The sequence below is a fragment of the Camellia sinensis genome, chromosome 9, assembly GCF_055761805.1.
Source record: "Camellia sinensis isolate YWXY chromosome 9, ASM5576180v1, whole genome shotgun sequence".
Classification (NCBI taxonomy): domain Eukaryota; kingdom Viridiplantae; phylum Streptophyta; class Magnoliopsida; order Ericales; family Theaceae; genus Camellia; species Camellia sinensis.
In genome coordinates this window covers 28637455-28657255 of record NC_138969.1, presented here as the reverse complement: position 1 = coordinate 28657255, position 19801 = coordinate 28637455, and the positions used below count along the sequence as shown (strand labels likewise).

The window sequence follows — 19801 nt, the reverse complement described above, 5'->3', positions numbered from 1 at the left end:
ATTTAACTGGCATAGCTTCCCTATTTCTTTGTTTTGTCCAATAGCATACAGTGAAGCTGCTTTTGTAACTGGCTTTAATTTGGTAATTTGAAGCTAAGCTTCTATCCAAATTCTCTTTCGCAGCTAAAAGTTCAGATTTTCTCATCTCTGCTGCAGCTATCTCCGCACTACTCAAATATCCATTGTTCCCTTGAAGTTCCACAAAGCTCGATTTGAGCTGAAAGAAGAATCAAACTAATAGTGAGGTTGTGATAGAAAAGACATTTAAGTAACAAGGAAGCCGTGGTTCTTGATCCAATTTCAACCTGTGATCTTAAAAGCTTATGCAAATGCAATTTTCGGTGTCATGGCTGGCTACAAGACTACAACTGACTCAAAAATTGTGGTTCTCACTTAATGTAAAAACTACAATAATCAGGTATCCAAGATGTTGCAATTTTATTTGTCCCCCATTCTTAATACCCAGAAGATAAAATTGGAATTCTACTAAACTCAACGCAGGTATTACTTGGTGAGGTAGGAGGATAGTAAACCAATACTGAATTGAACAGGTTTTTTTTCTTTTTTCTTTTAATTTACATTTTACTACGAGACCTCAATCTACATCTTCTTCCTTTCGATTAATTTGTTGAACTCTCGCAATAACCAAAATAAATATTGTAAGTTTCCTCATCTTTATTGAATGTGCATGCAGGACAAAATAGACCCAGATATGCATAAAGTACTGAGTAAAACCCAACACAACTGTAAAGTTGTGCATCTAAATGACAAGTCAGTTCAAGTTTGCAGGTATGTATTGTACCTACCGAATAGATTTTGGAACTTTGACTCATCAAGGCAAAACACAGTCATAATGCAAAGAAACATGGCATTCTACAGCTCTGGCACCAATTAAAATATTATTTGCACTATTCCTTATCGACATTCAAGAAATTAAAATAAGATAACTATTCTGTTGTTGAAGTGTTCAATTACAGCATAAAATTGTCCACAATTACTTAGGTCTAAGATTGTTCAAATCCAAGACTTTTTAACTTAATTTGGTATGTATTAAGTGATGATACACACGCAAATACAGGCACAAGAGGATACATGCACACTCAGCCATAGACACATAAATTGATTGATATCATCAGCATATGACTTGTTTGACAATGAACAATAGCAACCGCATTAAAATCCAAAAAATAATTCATCCAAAAAACTTTCAGAACAAGAAGATAGTGAACGATTCTTACCTCATTGACCCTGTTTCTCAACTCCTGCACTTCCATTCGACAGTCAACAGCAAAGTTCTCCACATAAGCCCAAAACTCCTCCATTTCACGCCTTTTCAAACCATAAAACCTCTCCTTCTCCTTCTCCAATTCCACCAACACCTCCACCTCTACAATCGCTTCACTTTTACTTTGCTTGTGCATGAAAATCAACAGCAGAGAGTAGCATTGGCAGGTCTATTTCAGTCTACAATGTGTTATACATTACATACATTATGCATGTTGAGGACATGCATAATAAAGTTACTCCTCTCTACCTTAAGCCTAGTTTGGTGTTAGCAAATCAACATCGTATCAGAGGAGGCTAAAAAATCCTGTGCTCGAACCTCTCCGCCAATTCAAAGATGACAATCACGAAATGTATTCATTTGTTGAAGATTTTCATTGTAATTAAAAATCGAGTCAATCAAATTTGGATTTGAGAGATTAAATCGTAAATTGTTGAGTAATAAAATAACAATTAATGTTTATATATATGAAATGTACCTAATATGTTGAAGATTGTGATCGTACTTGGAATCGAGTGTATCAATTTCGGACTTGAGAGACGAGAACGTAAATCACTGAGACGCGATCTTCTGATCGAGTTTCAAGCACTTTTGCTCCATAAATCTGATATTGGAGAGCTTCGCGGTTAAGAGTTGAGACTTGGTGATTTGCAGTTCTCTCTCGGCCTGCAAGCAATAATAATCGCATTGACTTAGGGCATTTTAGACATAGCAGAGAGAGAGAGACAGAGACAGAGAGACAGAGAGACAGAGACAGAGACAGAGGATTTTAGAGAGAGAAAGAGAAGAAACATGGAGGGGAGAGAGTCGTTGGTTTCTGGTCTGCTCCATTGTTGATGCAGAGAGAGTGGGAAGATTTGAAATTTCGAGGGAGTTCATGTATTTATATACGTGGCCGATGTGAGAGGATATTTATGAGCCCACGAATTCATTTGGGCCAGGCTGAAATTAGGTCCAGTTTACACAGTTGGGCATGCTGGACCAAGCCCAATTTTACCTCTTTTTTAATTTTATTTTATTTTATTTTATTTTTCTACTTCTTCTTTTGGAGTTAAATTACACTCAAGACCCTTCCAGTTTAGAAAAAATACAATAAATTCTACAGTTTTGACATAAAACCACTATACTATGTGTAGGTCCGGTAATCCAAGTGAGATTGTCATGGCACAAAACCAAATATGGCCCAATATTCTCTTGTTCCCTTGATATATTAATTCATACACATTTAGCCTCGTTTATCAATAATTTATTAGTTATATATCACACGGGTCTCACATTCATGTGAAACATTTAGTAGAACTTCTAATAAATTTTTTAAAATATCTAGCATTACTCACTACAAGAAAATGGGGCTTAAAAGACGGAACTATTTGCGACGGTACATTTGCGACGGTAAAAAATACTGTCTCAAAAAATAGAGTATTTGCGACGGTAAAAAATGCCGTCTCAAAAAACAGAGTATTTGCGACGGTAGAAAAATACCGTCGCAAAAAAAGAGAGTATTTGCGACGGTATTTTCTGCCGTCGCAAGTACTCTTCTTTTTTGAGACGGTATTTTTCTACCGTCGCAAATACTCTGTTTTTTGAGACGGTATTTTTTACCGTCGCAAAAAGTCACTTTTGTGGTTTTTTTTTTTAAGTGAATATTTTAAAATTTTTAAATATTTTTTTTAGATGCACTTTACTTAAATGTATCTAAAAAAAAAATTATGAAAAAATATTTTTAAAAATTAATAAATACATACAAATATAAAAAAAATGTATTGAATTATTGTATTTCTTTTGTATTTTTGGTATTTAGTGAATTTTTAAAAGATTTTTTTACTTTTTAGGTGTATTTATGTTAGGTGTGTCTAAAAATTAAAAAAATTAAATATTAAAAAAATTCAGTAAAAATAATATAACACGGAAAACAAGAAAGTATAATTTTCTCAAAAGAGTTTTCGAAAAACTCTAACCTAACATAGTGATTGTGGTTTTGAGACAGTTTCATATATATACAGTCACAAAATAGTTTGAATAAATTCAATGGTATTTTTCTGTCACAAAAAAAATAAAAAAAAAACAATGTCGTCTTACTCTTTTAATATAACATCTCTTTTCATTCATTTTTTCATCTTCCTGTCTCTCTGTATTTATCTCTCTCTGTTCTCTTTATCTCTTTCACTCATCACTCTTCTTTCTCTGTCTGTCTGTGTATCTCTCTCATTTTCTCTCTGTGTCTCTCGCATATCTTTCTTCTCTCTATCTCTTATGTCTTCTCTCTTTATCTCTCTCGCTCATCTTTCTTCTCTCTATCTCTCTCATTTTTTTTCTCTCTCTCTCTCTTGTTTATATCTCTCTCTATCTCTCTCGCCCATCTCTCTTTTTCTGTGTCCCTCTCTCGCTCATCTCTTTTCGCTCTATTTCTTTCTTTTTGTCTATCTTTCGCTCATCTCTTGTTTCTCTCTCTTTTTCTATCTCTCATTCTCTCTCTCTCTCTGTCTCTTTTTCTGTTTATCTCTCTCTCTCTGTCTCTCTCTCACTCTCACTCTCACTCTCTCTCACTCATCACTCATCTCTCTCTCTGTATGCTTGTCTATTTGTGTATTTCTCCCTCATTATATTCGTCTTGCCCACTCTCTCCGTCTCATATTCTCTATTTATTGAGCTTCTCCTCGATTTATCTATCTTTTCTCTCATTTCTTTTCTGTCTCTATCTCTTTCGTTCATCTCTCTATCTCTCTACCTCTCTCGTTCATCTCTTTTCTCTCTCTGTCTCTTTTTCTGTCTCTCACTCTCTATCTTTTTCTCTCTTTGTCTCTCTCTCTCTAACTCATCACTCTTCTCTGTTTGTCTGTCTGTCTGTCTCTGTCTCTCTCTTTCTCTCGTTGTCTCTCGTTCATATCTCTTCTCTCTATCTCTCTCATATGTCTTCTCTCTCTGCCTCTCTCACTCATCTCTCTTCTCTTTATCTCTCTCGCTCATCTCTCTCTGTCTATTTCTCATTTATCTCTTTTCGCTCTTTCTCTCTTTGTCTATATCTTTTCATCCATTTTTTCATCTTGCTTTCTCTCTTCTCTTTCTCTCTCACACTCATCACTATTCTCTCTCTGTCTGTTTGTCTATCTGTCTCTCTTCTCTCTATGTCTCTCTCTTTTTCTGTGTCTCTCTCTCGCTCATCTCTTTTCGCCTTATTTCTCTCTCTTTTTGTCTATCTTTCGCTCATCTCTTGTTTCTCTCTCATTTTCTATCTCTCCTTCTATCTCTCTCTCTCTCTCTCTCTTTCTCTCTCTGTCTCTTTTTCTGTCTATCTCTTTCTCTTTGTCTCTCTCTCACTCTCACTCTCTCTCACTCATCACTCATCTCTCTCTCTGTATGCTTGTCTATTTGTCTATTTCTCCCTCATTATGTTCGCCTTGCTCACTCTCTCCTTCTCATATTCTCTATTTATCTATCTCTTCTCTCATCTCTTTTCTCTATCTGTCTCTTTCGTTCATCTCTCTTCTCTCTATCTCTCTCGTTCACCTCTCTCCTCTCTATCTTTTTTTCTGTCTCTTACTCTCTATCTTTTTCTCTGTTTGCGTTGCTCACTCTCTCACTCCCGTCTTCTCTATTTACTGAGCTCCCTTTCGATTTATCGATCCACTATAAGAAAATGCACTTTTAGCGACCACTTTGTCTCTCTCTCACTCATCACTTTGTCTCTGTTTGTTTTTTTTTTCTCTCTCTCTCTTTATCTCTCTTCTCTATCTGTCTCTCACTTATCTCTCTCTCACCACCCATCTTCTCTACCATATTCACCACTACTGCAAATGCCATTCCACTACTACCACTGTTGTCACTCCATCTCTACAACTATCATTACTACCATCATCGCTACCACTCCACTACCACCACTACTACTACCATTACCTCTCATCTACCACCGCTATTCTATCTCCTCTACCACTACCACAACTTCACCACTTATCTCATTCACCATCACTACCACCACCACTATCACCTCTTATCCACCACTTTCACCACTACTGCCATTTCTATCCTCTACCACAAAAAATTAGTTCTTGATTTTTAGTATAAAAAAAAAAATGAGTCACAAAAAAATCATTGACCACAAAAAATTAACTTTATTTTAATGAAAAATATTATCCCTACTTCTACCAAATAAAAAAAAAAAAAATTTATTCATTAAAATAAATATGAAACAAATAAATTTTCAACCTTACTAAATGTAAAAAAAAAATAAAATTCATCAACTATAAAAAAAATTTATTTTAATAAAAAATAATTTTTTTAACAATTCTTCCGTTGCCAAAAAAAAAAAAAATCATTTTATTATTTAAATATTCATTTGTAATAAAAATAAAAAAAATTCCAAAAAACATTTCCAATCCCCCCCCTTTTTCCATTCCCACTCGGGTTCTCCTACCCCAAACCCAAAATCCCCAATGTCAAAAATCCCTAATCCCTTCCCCCTTTTCCATTCCCGCTGGTTTTTCCCCCCTCAACCAAAAATCCCCAAAAAAAACCCTAATATGCACACAGCTCTCTCATTCCTCTCATTTCATCTCATCTCATCAGTCTCTTTCTCACTCTCATTTTCATCTGCATAGATCGACTCCACACCGATCAAACTCGCAAGATCGACTCCTCACCGATCGACCTCACTCTCTCATTGCACCGATCGATCTCATAGGTAAGCTTCTCTCTCTCTCTCTCTCTCTCATCTCATCAGTCTCTCTCTCACTTCATCTCATCAGTCTCTCTCTCACTCTCTCATTTTCGTCTGCACAGATCGACCTCGCAAGATCAACTCCTCACCGATCAACCTCGCAAGATCGACTCCTCACCGATCGACTTCACGGATAAGCCTCTCTCTCTCTCTCTCTCTCACATCTCAACATAGTTTGTGTGAGATGAAAAAAAAAGAGTCGGAAAAAAAGATTGGAGTTCCAAACTAGATTCATTTTAGCAATTGTTATTGATTAGATATATTGATGCCCAAACATTAGTTTTTACTAGGTTATCAAGGTTAACTGATGTTTTATCTTTATGGAAACATAAGAGTCAAATTCCAAGAAAGTCGGGATTCTAAAACAGTGATGTTAATCTAACTTTGAACGTGACATGGAAGAAGATCCTCTATCTTCATTCTTTCCATATCTGCCATTGAATATGATTAGTGTTCGGAGAATATTTCCTTTGTTCTCTCAAGCCTTCAAATAATTACTGCAGCCTACATAATTACTGAAAATGTAACTTCCAATTGATTTGATTTATTTATTTATGTATTTTTCCCATTTGTTTGGTTTTGGTTTTGGTTTTGAGGTCTAATGTCAATTAAAATGGTTAGAATTCTATCAATTGACCTGCTGTAGAAACTGAAAATAGTCTACTTTCTTAATTTTGCTTCGTATTTGTTCTTTTCCTTTCGTTGAAGAGGATTTGTAGATTATAGTCGCAGTTTATTTCAAATGGGAAATGACCAACTAGTCTTATTTACATTTGTGATGGTAATTTTCTTAAAGCTCCTTCCCATGTATGCTCTGTTCTCTTGAAATATATTTACTTTCTCTGGGTCCCACTACTCTATCATTAAAATGCATAAAGCAACTGTGCAGAACTGCATGTATAAGAGATTTATGTTACCTTTGTACAGGTCATTTTCTTTTGACAAATCTTTTGTTGGAGACCATGAAAAATACAGCACGTGTAAGCCACAAAGAAGGAAGGATTGTTAATGTGTCATCAGAGGGTCATCGGTTTGCATACAGTGAAGGAGTTCGATTTGATAAAATCAATGATGAATCTAGGTAATAAATAACAACATCTTCTTCTTCTTCTTCTTCTTCTTCTTCTTTTTTTTTTTTTTTTTTTGTTTTGTATTTATCAAAATGAACTAGTACGTTTTGTTTCTTCACAAATTGAGGTGCTTATTAGATTACATAAAGTTCACCCAACGAACAATAATTTCCTTGTTTTACTTTTGTAATTTTCAGTTTCAACACCATATATGCTTATGGGCAATCAAAGCTTGCTAACATATTGCATGCTAATGAGCTGGCAAGGCGCTTAAAGGTAATCTACTAATCAAGAGGTTGATATTAAGATGGTTGTTTTTTATCGCAAGTTATACCTCTTTTAGGGTCTTGTTCTGCACCGGTAATTAAGCTTCGTTCTTTGCAGTCCTTGTGCCTAAAGGCCTTGCCTTAGTGCTCATTTTGTGCCAGTGCCTGCCAAAGCCTTACCATGTTATTTACCTTTCCAATCAAAACTTTAATACAACCAAATCCACTGGTTTTCACACAATTGTTTTCTTCACTGCTAAGGGACAGCAGTTTTAAAATGTCATGCTACTATGAAATTGTGAATCTAATAAGATATTTCTGTGCATAACTTATTTAAAACATTCGGTCTTTCAATGCTCATCCACGTTTAGGTCTGCATATCTTACATTGTCCACTTAAGCAATTTCTTAAGACTTTGGCCATGATGCACGCATTTCTAGATATTTCCAGTGAAGAGAAATGAGACCCTTTACTTAAAGGAACCTTTTTTTGAATTTTTTTTTTTTAACACTTCACCGATTTCTAGTTAATGAGAGATAATGACTTTGTTGGATCACTAGTTTGAATTGTACCATTTGGAGAGATTTAGTGGTTCAGAAGGACAATAGCCATAGGCTGCAAAACTATGTGAACCTAGTAACTATTAGAAGCAGAGATGATTACGTCACACAACATTGTTTTTTTATGAGAGTATAGAGTTTTTTTTTTGGTACAATGGAGCAGGGGTAGAGGGGAGACGAACCTGTGATAGTCTAGTGAGATACACAGACTCTGGTCAGTTACATCATCTTTAGTAAAGAATTACAACAATGCCAGTAACACAAAAACTGAACACAAAACTGGACACAAAAAGCACATAAATGGACAAGATTTGATGGTGGAGCCACTTTTCATAAATCTTATCCTTCCACTTGTTTTTTTGGTTCTGGTTCCAATTCTGTGTTCATAGACTTATTGGATATATTTTAACAATAGAGAGTTCATGTATTGTTGCAACTCAAAATTCATGATAGGTACAATCAGTTGGTCCTGACTCTGTGAGAATAGTCACTTGTACCTTTGCTTCATTATTTAATTATTTTTGTAATAATATGCTGGGCTGAACATTTAAATGGCATATTGGGTTGTCTTCTGTATAATTAACCAGGAAGAAGGGGTGAAGATAACTGCTAATTCACTTCATCCTGGAGCCATTGCCACCAACCTTCTGCGTCACCACGGCTTTCTTGATGGTAAACCTCCGAGCCTTGAAATTCATATAGCTATGTTCTTAAAGTATATTTGTGGATATTCCAATTTATTGGATTGGTAGTGGTTCGCTTGCATTTTAAAAAAAAAGACGAAGAAAAAGAAAAGAAGAAGCTGCAGTGATGCTTGTTTTGGATCAGTACAAAAATCTTGGTAGACAATTTTTATTTTTATTTTTAATTGAAGTATGTAGATTGTGTGCCATTTTATTTGATATTTTACCTGGGATATTTTGCAAAATATGTAACTGTACCGGAAGAGTTCTGTTCGTGAAGTATGGTTACAAATTTGATAGGTCTTTTAAAACAAAATAAGCCATGGATAGTTGAAACTTAATTGTCTTATAAGGTTCATCATGGTTTTTAGACTGATATTGCTGCTTTGGTTCTTGTCTGTTGCAGGCTTAGTTAATCTGGTTGGTAAATATGTGCTGAAAAACGCTGCGCAGGTTTGTTCTCTGTCTTTTTTATATTTAAGACGCACAACAGTATTTCTTTGAACATAATTTTGTTTTCTAGTTTTCTGTTGTGGAAAACAGAAAAACAAAAGCTGACACAAAAAAAGTTGTTGCCCAAATTGTTTTCAGGAAAGTTTTTTGAATACACCCATTTTGTAGGAAACACTTTTTAATTGTTTTCTGAACTTTCAAAAACTATATTCCCACAAAAATGAAAATGTAGGTGTTTCCTAACTTCTCTTTGTTTTTGTTTATGGAAAATTAGCACGTACAAACATCTTGATGGCTTCACTTGACGAGGAAACATGGTCAACCTTTTTTTTATATAGGGTATTTCTATGACACGGTATGGTAATTAATTTCAACGGTTGTGGTTGTAGGGGGCGGCAACTACATGCTATGTGGCATTGCATCCGCAAGTCAAGGGGGTAACGGGGGAGTATTTTTCGGATAGTAACATAGCCAAACCAACCGCTCAGGCCAAAGATGCCGATTTGGCGAAGAAATTGTGGGATTTCAGCTTGAGCTTGACTGATCCTAAGTGATGCTTTTGTTGAATTGATTTGTGTAGAATGAAAGCATTTTGTCCTAAGTTTTAAGTGTTATGAAACCCTATTGTGTGACAGACCTACTTTGAATAGCTGTAAATTTATGGAATTTAATGTTGTGAGCTTTTGACATAAGTTCAGTACATGCTGTAATCTTTTCTCATAATCAACTTGATAGACATGCTGGATGGAAGCTAAATAGTTTATATACGAAGTATAAGAGGATAGAGCTCACCTTTTTACGTCTTGTTTGTGAACGGTTTTCTATGTAAATAGTTTTGTTCTTTTAATCCAGCTTGGCAATTAGAAAAAATGTGCATGTTTTTACAATAATAATTATAAATTTGTAAAGTTAATCAACACAAATGGATGTGCAGTTTAATTATTCTTTGTAAAATATTGAATTTGATGGTTTGATCAATTTTTATTTTTATTTTTTGTTATGATGTTTTTGTGAATGGAATGTAAATAATCAGCTCTTTTCACTGTCGGAAAAAATAGAAATTTTTAATATTTTTATTAATTTTGTTATAGGTTTTACTTTTTGCGACGATATTATACTGTCGCAAAAATAGAAATTTTATTATTTAAAATAAAAATTTTATTATTTTTTAATATTTTTTGCGACGGCATTACACTGTCGCAAAAAATAGAAAATTTTATATTTTTTATACTTTTTGCGACGGTACCACACTGTCGCAAAAACAGTATTTTTTTTAAAGAAAAAGACTATTAGCGACGGTATTTTTTGCCGTCTCAAATAACATTTTTAGCGACGGTAAAATAGGGCCGTCGCAAAAAAGTCAAGAAATTTCAAACGTTATTAGCGACTGCACGGTGCCGTCGCAAAAAGGTAAAAAATGCCGTCGCAAAACATTAGCGACGGCACTTACCGTCGCAAAAACTCTTTTGCAACCCCTGCAGTTGCGACCCCCTCTTGCCGTCGCAAAAAGTCATTTTGCCGTCGCAAAAAGTATTAGCGACGGCATTAGGAGTATTAGCGACGGTATTTTACCGTCGCAAAAAGTCATATTTTTTGTAGTGACTCCTACTTTAATGTAGCTAACAAGGCATTTAGCAGATTAGAACATCTCAAATAAGCTTTGATTGAATAGTAGTTGGGATAAGAAACCTCTCATGTGAGAAAACAAAAAAAAAATTATACTTGTTTACTATCATTTTTTATTGGATTTTACTAACATATTTGAGTGAGTAAAAAATCAAACTATTTAATATAAAGATATGGTTTTTTTTTACATTTTAATGGACAATCTAAACATGATGACAAGTATACAACTTGAATCATTCAACTAGGCGATGTTGTCGGGCCATGGTAGGCTTACCACGAGATCAACCATGATGATTTATAAATTGTTCATTTTGTAGAATCATTCGAGAAGATCATCTTTATATAAAATTGAATTGACGTGATAATTAAAGTCATATGATCAAATTGTATTTATTTTAAAAAGAAATAGCAACAAATATGATGGTCATCCAATAAATATGATTTTTGTATAAATAATTATTTATAAAAATTTTACAAAATAAAATATCCAAATTATCAAAGGAAGCAGCTTGCCTCCAGTCCGAGATCGGACTGAACGGTGCTGTTCGGCCCATAGGGGCCCATCACGGGTCCCGTTTTGATAATTTGAACCGTTCAATGTATAGAATTCATCGAGCACTATGTATTTAAAAAAAATCACGTTGATCAAATATCGATAACTATCTCATCGGATTAGTTTTTTGTCCACTGTTAATTTGTTCACTGTCTATTTTTTTTAATACAAAACTGATTTGATTATCAATATCCGATCAACGTGATTTTTTACAAACATATAGTACTTAACAAGTTCTACACATCGAACAGTTTAGATTATCAAAACGGGAACCGTGATAGGCCCTCACAGGTCGAACATCATCGTCCAATCTGATCTAGAACTGGAGGCAAACTGCTTTCATTATGAAAATGGAAATGGCTTCCCTCTAGTCCTTTATCGGACTAGAAAATACTGTTGGGCCTGTGGAGGTCCACCATGATTCCCGTTTCAATACGTAGAATTCGTTGAGTATTATATACTTGTAAAAAATCACATTGATCAGATATTGATAACTATTTGATCAATTCATATTTTTATCAGCTGTTTATTTTTTATCGTTCATTTTTTTTCATACAAAACTGATTTGATCACATAACTATTGATATCCGATCAAAGTGATTGATTGAAAACATATAGTACTCAACGAGTTCTACACATTAAACGGTTCATATTATTGAAGAGAGACTCGTGGTAGGCCTCCATGAATCCAACAATACCCTCTAATCTGATGAAGAACTGGAGGGAAACCATTTCCTATGAAAGTAACTTTCAGGTTTAACCCAACAACACCTTCTACTATTTGTGACAAAGAGAGTTGTACCTGAGACAACCTGTCTGTATCTGAGGATACACCAACCACGAGATTTGCTCATGTGCAACAGAACAAAGAGAGTTGTACCTAAGAGAACCTGTTTGTATTTGAGGATACACCAACCACGAGATTTGCTCATGTGCAACAAAAAAAGCCCATATAATATTGTAATCAGTCGGTGTTATAATTGCGATTGGTGGATTTGAAAATCATATTTTAGTTATAGGAATGATTTATTTACATAATTTTTTTGTCAGAATTCTTTTTGGATGGATTTTTTACTGGGAAGAGTCTCGTTTCTTACAGTCAAAATCTCATTCGAAAGATTTAAAAAATATATATAATATTTTAATTAAAACATTTTAAAAATTATTAAAAATTATTAAATTATTTTTTATTTTTTACATGTCTTTTAATAAAATAAAATAAAATATTTGAAAATTTAATTCCCAAACAAATTCTAAGAATTAGTTTGGAAAGTAACTTTTTCTTAATAATGTTTTAGTTACAATTTGAGTTGAAAAAAATTAAAAAATAATTTTTTTTTAACTTTTCACATAAAGACTTACGAAATATTTTGATGATTTAAATTATTTGTGTTTTAAAGTATATGTTATAGAATATACTTGCAAAAAAAATTAAATTAATCTGACATTGATAACCTTTTTATGAAAATACATTTGTATAAAAATGTAACGCCCTCAAAATAAACTCATAAATCATACATTCATGATACAAAGAAGAGACATTATATTCCATACATTGGAGTATTAAGTACAAAAGGTTACATGTGGACAACAACCCTTATGGGCTTACAACTTTCCAAGTCAACACTTGGGTTCAACAAAATATGAGTTCTAACTCTTTATACAAAATAAGCCATTGGCTTGATTTACATGTAACACAAAAGATATCAACAAAAGGTCTTCCAGTCTCTAAGCCTCCTAAGCTATGTCCTTGGAGGTGGCATGTCGCCTGAACCTGAAAATGATGTCCCATATAGGGTGAGTCACAGCCCAGTAGAAATATACTAAACCAATTATGAGAAATAACTAAAACATTAGCATTCGATAAAAGGCTAACACTTATAACCCAACTTACAACACGATTCAGTTCCATGACAATATGTCCATGTTTCATTTCACTTTCCTTTACTTATCCAATTTCCAATTTGTACACATGGCTCATTATCTAGCCAAATAGTTAAATGAGACTACAACTCATATCAAAACACTTCCATTATTTATAATTGAAATGAGACTGCATCTCATATCAAAACACTTCCAATATTTCAATCATCTATGTTATACACACGTAATTAAGATTTCGAGACTTTCATCCTAGACACTCCGGCCAACTTGATTATCAATGGAGGCCATCCCCTATCTCCTCCCAAACAGGTTTGAGAGTCCATCCCCTATCTCCTCTCAAAACGTGGAGTACATCCCCTATCTCCTCCCAAACCATGGAGTACATCCCCTATCTCCTCCCAAACAAGATACATATACAATGTACTTAAACACTTATCATATACAATGATCAATCAATACACATATTCGATGTATTATTCCAATCGTCATATTCAATGACATAATCCAGATGATTAGTTTCAGTTTTCCCTAATCAACATGCAGTGTCTACAACAATCAAGACTATCCTCCACCGATAGCCTAAAGCAGTTATCTCTAAACAGATAATAAATTTACCAAATAGATAAAATATTGACATTTTCATAGGTGAGTGATTAAATTATCCAACTACACCATTTATTCTAACAATTCTCCAATTTCATGATTCTCAACTCAATTTCACATTTTTTCAAATTAATTATTCAACATAATTAGGGCATTTTCCTCCTTTCTCAAATATCAACCCTAAGGTTCAATTTCATCAATTTAACAACAATAATTCCATTTTCCAAGGTCTCATATACACATGGGTTTTAACATTTGAAAACCCCCTTTTTATAACTTCAAATAAAACCCTAACTTTCCCAAAATTACCAAATAACACCATTTATTCAAAATGACTAAAATTTATGTCACAACTCATAAGAAGGAGTAGGGTATCCCTACCTCAAATGGAGAGACTCAATGGAGAAGATGATGAAAACTCAAAGTGCTCCAAATCCACGATTTTTCAAATTAAAGTGAAGCCCATGCCACCCTCTATCTTTCTTACAAAGAGATTAGGGTAGAAACACTCTAGAAGTAGATAAAATCCTAGAGAGAGAGAGAGAGAGAGAGAGTAGAGAGAGGAGCAATCGGGGTTAGGGTTTGAGATGAAAAGTAGATCAAAAGTGATGAAGGAGACTGCTGCTGTGAATTGATATATTCGAATCTCGCTCGAGCGAAGGAGTGGTCGCTCGAGCTACCAGACACAAAGAAACCTCGCTCGAGCGCACAAAGCCTCGCTTGAGCCAAAAACACGAAACTTCAAGTTTGCAACCCAGAAGCACGCTCGAGCGACAGAATGCTCACTTGAGCGAAGAAACCTAAAATATAGAGCTTGCTCACTCGAGCGGAGAAAATATCGCTCGAGCCAAGAAATACAACCTTCAGGTCCAGAGCCAGACGCAAACGCAAGCTCAAGCGCAAGACTTCTCGCTTGAGCCACAAGACATACCAGACAACTCTCGCTCGAGCGAAGGAACCCTGTCTTGAGCGAAGGAACTAAAACACAGATCTCGCTCGAGCGACAAAAGCCTCGCTCAAGCGAAGACACCAAAATCTGGGCAGCAACCATTTGTTTCAAAACACACCCAACCTGTTTCAAACTTGCCCAACACATCCTAAAACTCAACTATAAGGAATTAAAGGGCGGAAATGAAACATATACAACAATACTCAACCACGGAACCCAAGTCTAGAATACTGTATATAAAGGGGAAAATCCAGGATCGCTATAAAAAAAATGAAAATTAAATGTTATTTTAAATATAAAACTACATACAAATATGTTTTGATAAAAGATCTATTAATATTCGATCAATTTAATTTTTTATAAATATATTCTATATAATGTATTTTAAAAAATATATAATTCAAATTATCAAAATAAGATTCCGAATGAGCCTCAATGTATTAGTAATCCAGATAAAAAATAGCAGTATCAGTTCCTTTTTTTGGAGATTTTATTAGAAAATCTTATTTTAATTATGTGTATTCTAATTAATTCATAAGATATTTTTAATAAATTTTATTATTTTAGACATTTGATGCACTTAAATCTTAATTCTAAATAACTCTAAATGCACCCCTAATAGTTTAGTTGAGCATTCTACTACTTTGGACACCCCATCTTAAAATATGATTTTTTTTTTTTTGTTGGACATCCCAAAAAATCCCAACTTTATCCCCTCATTCATTAGCTATCGGGACAACTTCCACCACTGGAGCCACCATCGTTAGAGCCACTTCTGCAGCCACTACTTTTTCCCCGTTACTGCTCCTACAACGACTCCCTTGTTCCCTTCCGCTTCACTTCTTTTTCTTCTCCAACAAACCTGCCCTACGGGCGACTTCGTCTTCCTCTATTTCTCATCTTTTCTTCTACTTCTCGTTCTTTTTTTTTCCTTCTTCTTCCTCTTTATCTTCCTCCCAAACCCTAGAGATCTAGGGTTTGAGAAAAGGAAGAATGGCAGGGTTCACGAGACAAGAGAGGGGCTGGGTTAGGGCATGGTTAGCAGGGAGATTCACAATAGAAAGCAACGATGAAGAAGGAAAAATCTAGGCAATGAAGGAAGATGTGGTGGCTACGATAGTAGGAGGATGGGAGGCAACTGCAATAGTGGGAGGAGGATATGGCGATGGGAACGAGGGAATGAGAATGTGACGGTAGCGACTGGGAAGGGTACCTGGAAGAGCTGGCCGAAGGTGGCGATGGTGACAACATGAGAAGGAGGCGACAGTAGCGACTTAGAAAGGTGCTTGAAAGGGTTGGCCGAAGTTGGGATAATCTAGCCCGGAGATGAGTTTTGTTGGTTGGTAGGTTTTTTTTTTTTTTTTTTTTTTTTTTACCCTTCTGGTAATTTTGTCTAAGGGTAAAATGGTATTAATTTTTTTTTTTTGGAAAAAATGGAATGCTCAACTTAATTTTTGGGATGCATTTAGAAGTTTTCCTTAATTATCATATTTAAGATATTTTATGGACAATTTTACTCTTACAAAATATTTTTTAACCCTTAACAAATTAATAATGTGAACATTCACTCTAAATAAATTTGACAGTGTGAATGTTCACATCAGGAAACATTCACACTGTTAATGTTAATATTAATGCACGTTTCACCTTATTATTATTAGAGGTATTTTGGCAATTATGTCATCATGAGACTTATTGAAACATAAAAAAATAATTCACACTAAATCGAACATAAGTAGATGAAAATGAATTTATAAATAAATGTCTATTTTTTTATACTAAAATATTTATTTTACCTTTAATTATACATGTGTCAATACATTAGTTATGTTTATTTTACACTTATTACAAAGGAGATCAATATGTTTATCTTAAACTTGTGATTTGGGATGAAATTTTTTGGTGACTTTTTTATTAACATTTTTTTGTCTATAGTAAAAGAAATTTAAATTTTGAAAATGTGTTTCACACTTTTAATTTACAACTAGATAGATTAAAAAAATATAAATATAAATTATAAAAGTCCCTCGAAGAAAATATAAATTAAAAACTATATTTTTATAAAAATTTAAAATGAAACAGATTGATTGTGACTTTTGGCAAACCTAATTGAAAATTGCAAGTCTAGTACTAGCCTTAGTTATGTAGGGTTATTGTAGAATTTCCCCTCTACGGTACATGTCATACAAAATGTATGTGTTAGGGGTGATTACGGATCTATCTAATCCGATTGAACCGATTTAACTCGATTGATTTTGAATGGATGTATATTTTTTGGCGGACGAATGCGAATGAAATATTTAGCTCGATTGATTTTGATGCGGTACAGATTACCTTTTGATGTGGTATAGATTACTTCTTTGGCATGGTATAAATTATCTTTTGGCATCGTACAAATTAGTTTTTGGTGGTATAGATTAACTTTTCGATATTAATTTTGTTTAATCCTCTGTTATGTATGGAATTATATTTTTGATGTTGGATTATACTTTGGTTTGTATAGAATTTGTATTTCATTTATAATTTGACGTTAAATATGAATTTTTTTGATAGTTGAAAGTGAAATGTGTGCATGTTGTGGAATGGTTGCTAATTTGATCAGTATAAGGATTATTTTATTTATATACAGGGTACGGGGTGCACTAACAATGGAATAAATACAGGTGGTTGATAAATTTATTAAAAAAAAATTATAAAGTTTTTGGCCACTAAATATTTTGAAAGCGAAAAATGCAAACAAAGGTTTTCCGTGACTAAATATTTAGTAGTAAAGATGATGGCACAAAAGACTTTTGGCGAAAATTTCTTGGGTACTATGTGTTTGCACGTGCAATTATAACTAGTTTATTACCCTAATTAATTTCAATAGACTTGATAACTAATAGTAATTTCAAAATTGAGTGGGAAAAATATTTCATAATTCGGTAATTACTCGGTACAGGTATGACATGTTTGTTGACATACCCTGCTTTATAGTCTCGAGATAATTCGAAATGAGAATTTTTATATTTATGTGTAAAGTATATATTATTTAAAATCATTTTCATAATTTGGTAATGTTGGTGTAAGAGGCGGTACCTTTTGTCCAATCCATTTGGATCCAATTATAATTGAGTTTGTATGATAAAAATCATTTAAATTATGACGAATTTCTCACATAAAATTACATAATTATTTAATGCTAATTAAATTTATAAATATTTATACACAAGCATCAGCATACACTATAGCGATCCCGGTTTTCCCTTTCTTTGTTTATTGTATTCCGGACTTGGTTCCGTGGTTACGTTGTTGTCTTATTCTCATTTTCATCCTTTACTCTTTATATTTGAGTCTTGGGTTGTGTTGGGCAGGTTTGGAACAGGTTGGTTGTGTTTAGAAACCAAAAGTTGATGCCCAGATTTTGGCCTTCACGCTCGAGCGGGGCTCTTGACGCTCGAGCGGGCTCTTTGTTGTTGCTTATCCGCTCGAGCGGGCGTTTTGACGTTCGAGCGTGAATATTCATCTCTCAATATTTTCTCTACAGGTCATCGTACGCTCGATCGGGAGTTCTAACGCTCGAGCGGAGACCATGGTCTGCAAAACTTCTGGAAGTGTACAATTGACGCTCGAGCGGACGCTCAAGCGGACGCTCGAGCGTGAGTTTGTGTCTTACGCTCAAGCGGGGAGTTCCACGCTCGAGTGGGGCGACTTTTATATCAGTCCAAAAAGTGACATTTTGGATCACTTTTTGACTTTCTTTCTCTCTCCTACTTTTTCAAAACCTCTATTGGAGAGCATCTCACTCTAAAACTCCAACTTCTCTCTAGGGTTTGATCTAGTAAGAGTGATCTTCTATCCTTGGGCCTTTGTAAAAAGTGTGGAGCTTGTTGAGGGCTACATTTTCATCCGAAAATATTGGGGTTTGGAGCACTTTCAAATTTCTTCATCTTCTCCTTTGAGCTCTGAATTTGAGGTAGAGATAACTACTCATCCTTATGGTCTTTGACATAAACATGTGGTCATTTTGATTAAATGTTGACTTGGGAAATTTTGGATGTTAGGGTTTCAAAAGTTATAAAGGGGGTTTTGTGATTTTAACCCATAAACATGTATTTTGGGTCTTAAAGAGAGATTATTGATGTTGTTGTTGATATTTGAGCCTTTGGGTCAATGTTGAGAAAGAGAGAAGAAAACCCTAGTTTTGTTATGAATTAGTTTATATAATTAATTTGAGAATGTTATGGAAATAGGAAATTGAGTTGGAAATAATGAAATTGACTCATTATGAAGTAGAATGGTGGATTTTGGATTTAATAATCACTCACCTCGAGAATTGTTGATAATTTATCTGTTGATGCATTTATTATCTGTTTAGAAATAATTGCTTTGGCCTACCGGTAGAGGGTAGTCTTGATTGTTGTAGACAATGCATGATGATTAGGCGAATTAAAACTAATCAATTGAATATGTCATCGAATATGACGGTTGGAATAATACTTCAAACTTGTGTATTGATTGTGTGAGAGGAGATAGGGGATGTACTCTACGGTTTAGGAGGAGATAGGGGATAGACTCCTAAACCGGATATTATTTGAGAGCAGATAGGGGATGGACTCCATTGATACAGCAAATCTATGTATCATATATGAAGTATCGAAGTGCTTTATTTGAGATGGATACAGCAAATCTGTGTATCATTTGTGAAGTACGGAAGTGTTTAATATGAGTTGTTATCTCATTTAAAAACTGAAATGTGGGTAAAGGAAGTGTTTTAATATGAGATGAAATCTCATTGAGTTGTTTGGCCAGGTTCTTAGCCATGTTTATGAATTGAGAATTGGATAAGCAGAGGAAAGTGAAACGAAACATGGACATATTGGTCATGGAACTAAATGTGTTGTAAGTTGGTTTATATGAGTTAAACATTTATCAAATGCTAATGTTTTAGTTATTGCTCATATTATGTTTAGCATATCTCTACTGGGCGTTGGCTCACCTTATATGGGACATCATCTTCAGGTGCAGGTGTTATGCTATCTCTAAGGACATAGCGTGGGAGGCTTAAGGCTATTAGACCTTTTTTGCTGTTTTTGTTGTATTGCATGTATATCAAGCCAAGGGCTTATATTATGTAGAGTTAGTACTCTCTTTTTTGTAACCAAGTGTTGACTTG

General features: G+C 34.3%; 1 protein-coding gene across 4 annotated transcripts; it reads left to right on the top strand.

Annotated features, from left to right (window-relative positions):
* Positions 1-6364: 6364 nt before the first annotated feature.
* On the top strand, positions 6365-9830 carry LOC145798518 (short-chain dehydrogenase TIC 32, chloroplastic-like). Of its 4 annotated transcripts, XM_082886398.1 has the most exons (6): positions 6384-6780; positions 6927-7080; positions 7267-7345; positions 8483-8567; positions 8985-9031; positions 9421-9830. In XM_082886398.1, exons 2-6 carry the CDS (start codon positions 6962-6964, stop codon positions 9583-9585), a joined length of 495 nt encoding a protein of 164 aa, XP_082742524.1. In that variant the 5' UTR covers positions 6384-6780; positions 6927-6961; the 3' UTR covers positions 9586-9830. The 4 variants fall into 4 exon arrangements, with proteins under 4 accessions (XP_082742523.1, XP_082742525.1, XP_082742522.1 ...); XM_082886397.1 differs by having other exon boundaries at positions 6365-7080; positions 9370-9493; XM_082886399.1 differs by having other exon boundaries at positions 6367-7080; positions 9412-9528.
* The last annotated feature ends 9971 nt before the right edge of the window (positions 9831-19801 follow it).

Excerpts from the sequence above, each read along its gene's own strand:
- LOC145798518 (XM_082886396.1), top strand. The coding sequence starts at position 6,809 with ATGCTCTGTTCTCTTGAAATATATTTACTTTCTCTGGGTCCCACTACT. Across the intron at positions 7,346-8,482 it reads AGCTGGCAAGGCGCTTAAAG|GAAGAAGGGGTGAAGATAAC; the intron begins GTAATCTACTAA and ends ATAATTAACCAG. Across the intron at positions 9,032-9,420 it reads TGCTGAAAAACGCTGCGCAG|GGGGCGGCAACTACATGCTA; the intron begins GTTTGTTCTCTG and ends TTGTGGTTGTAG.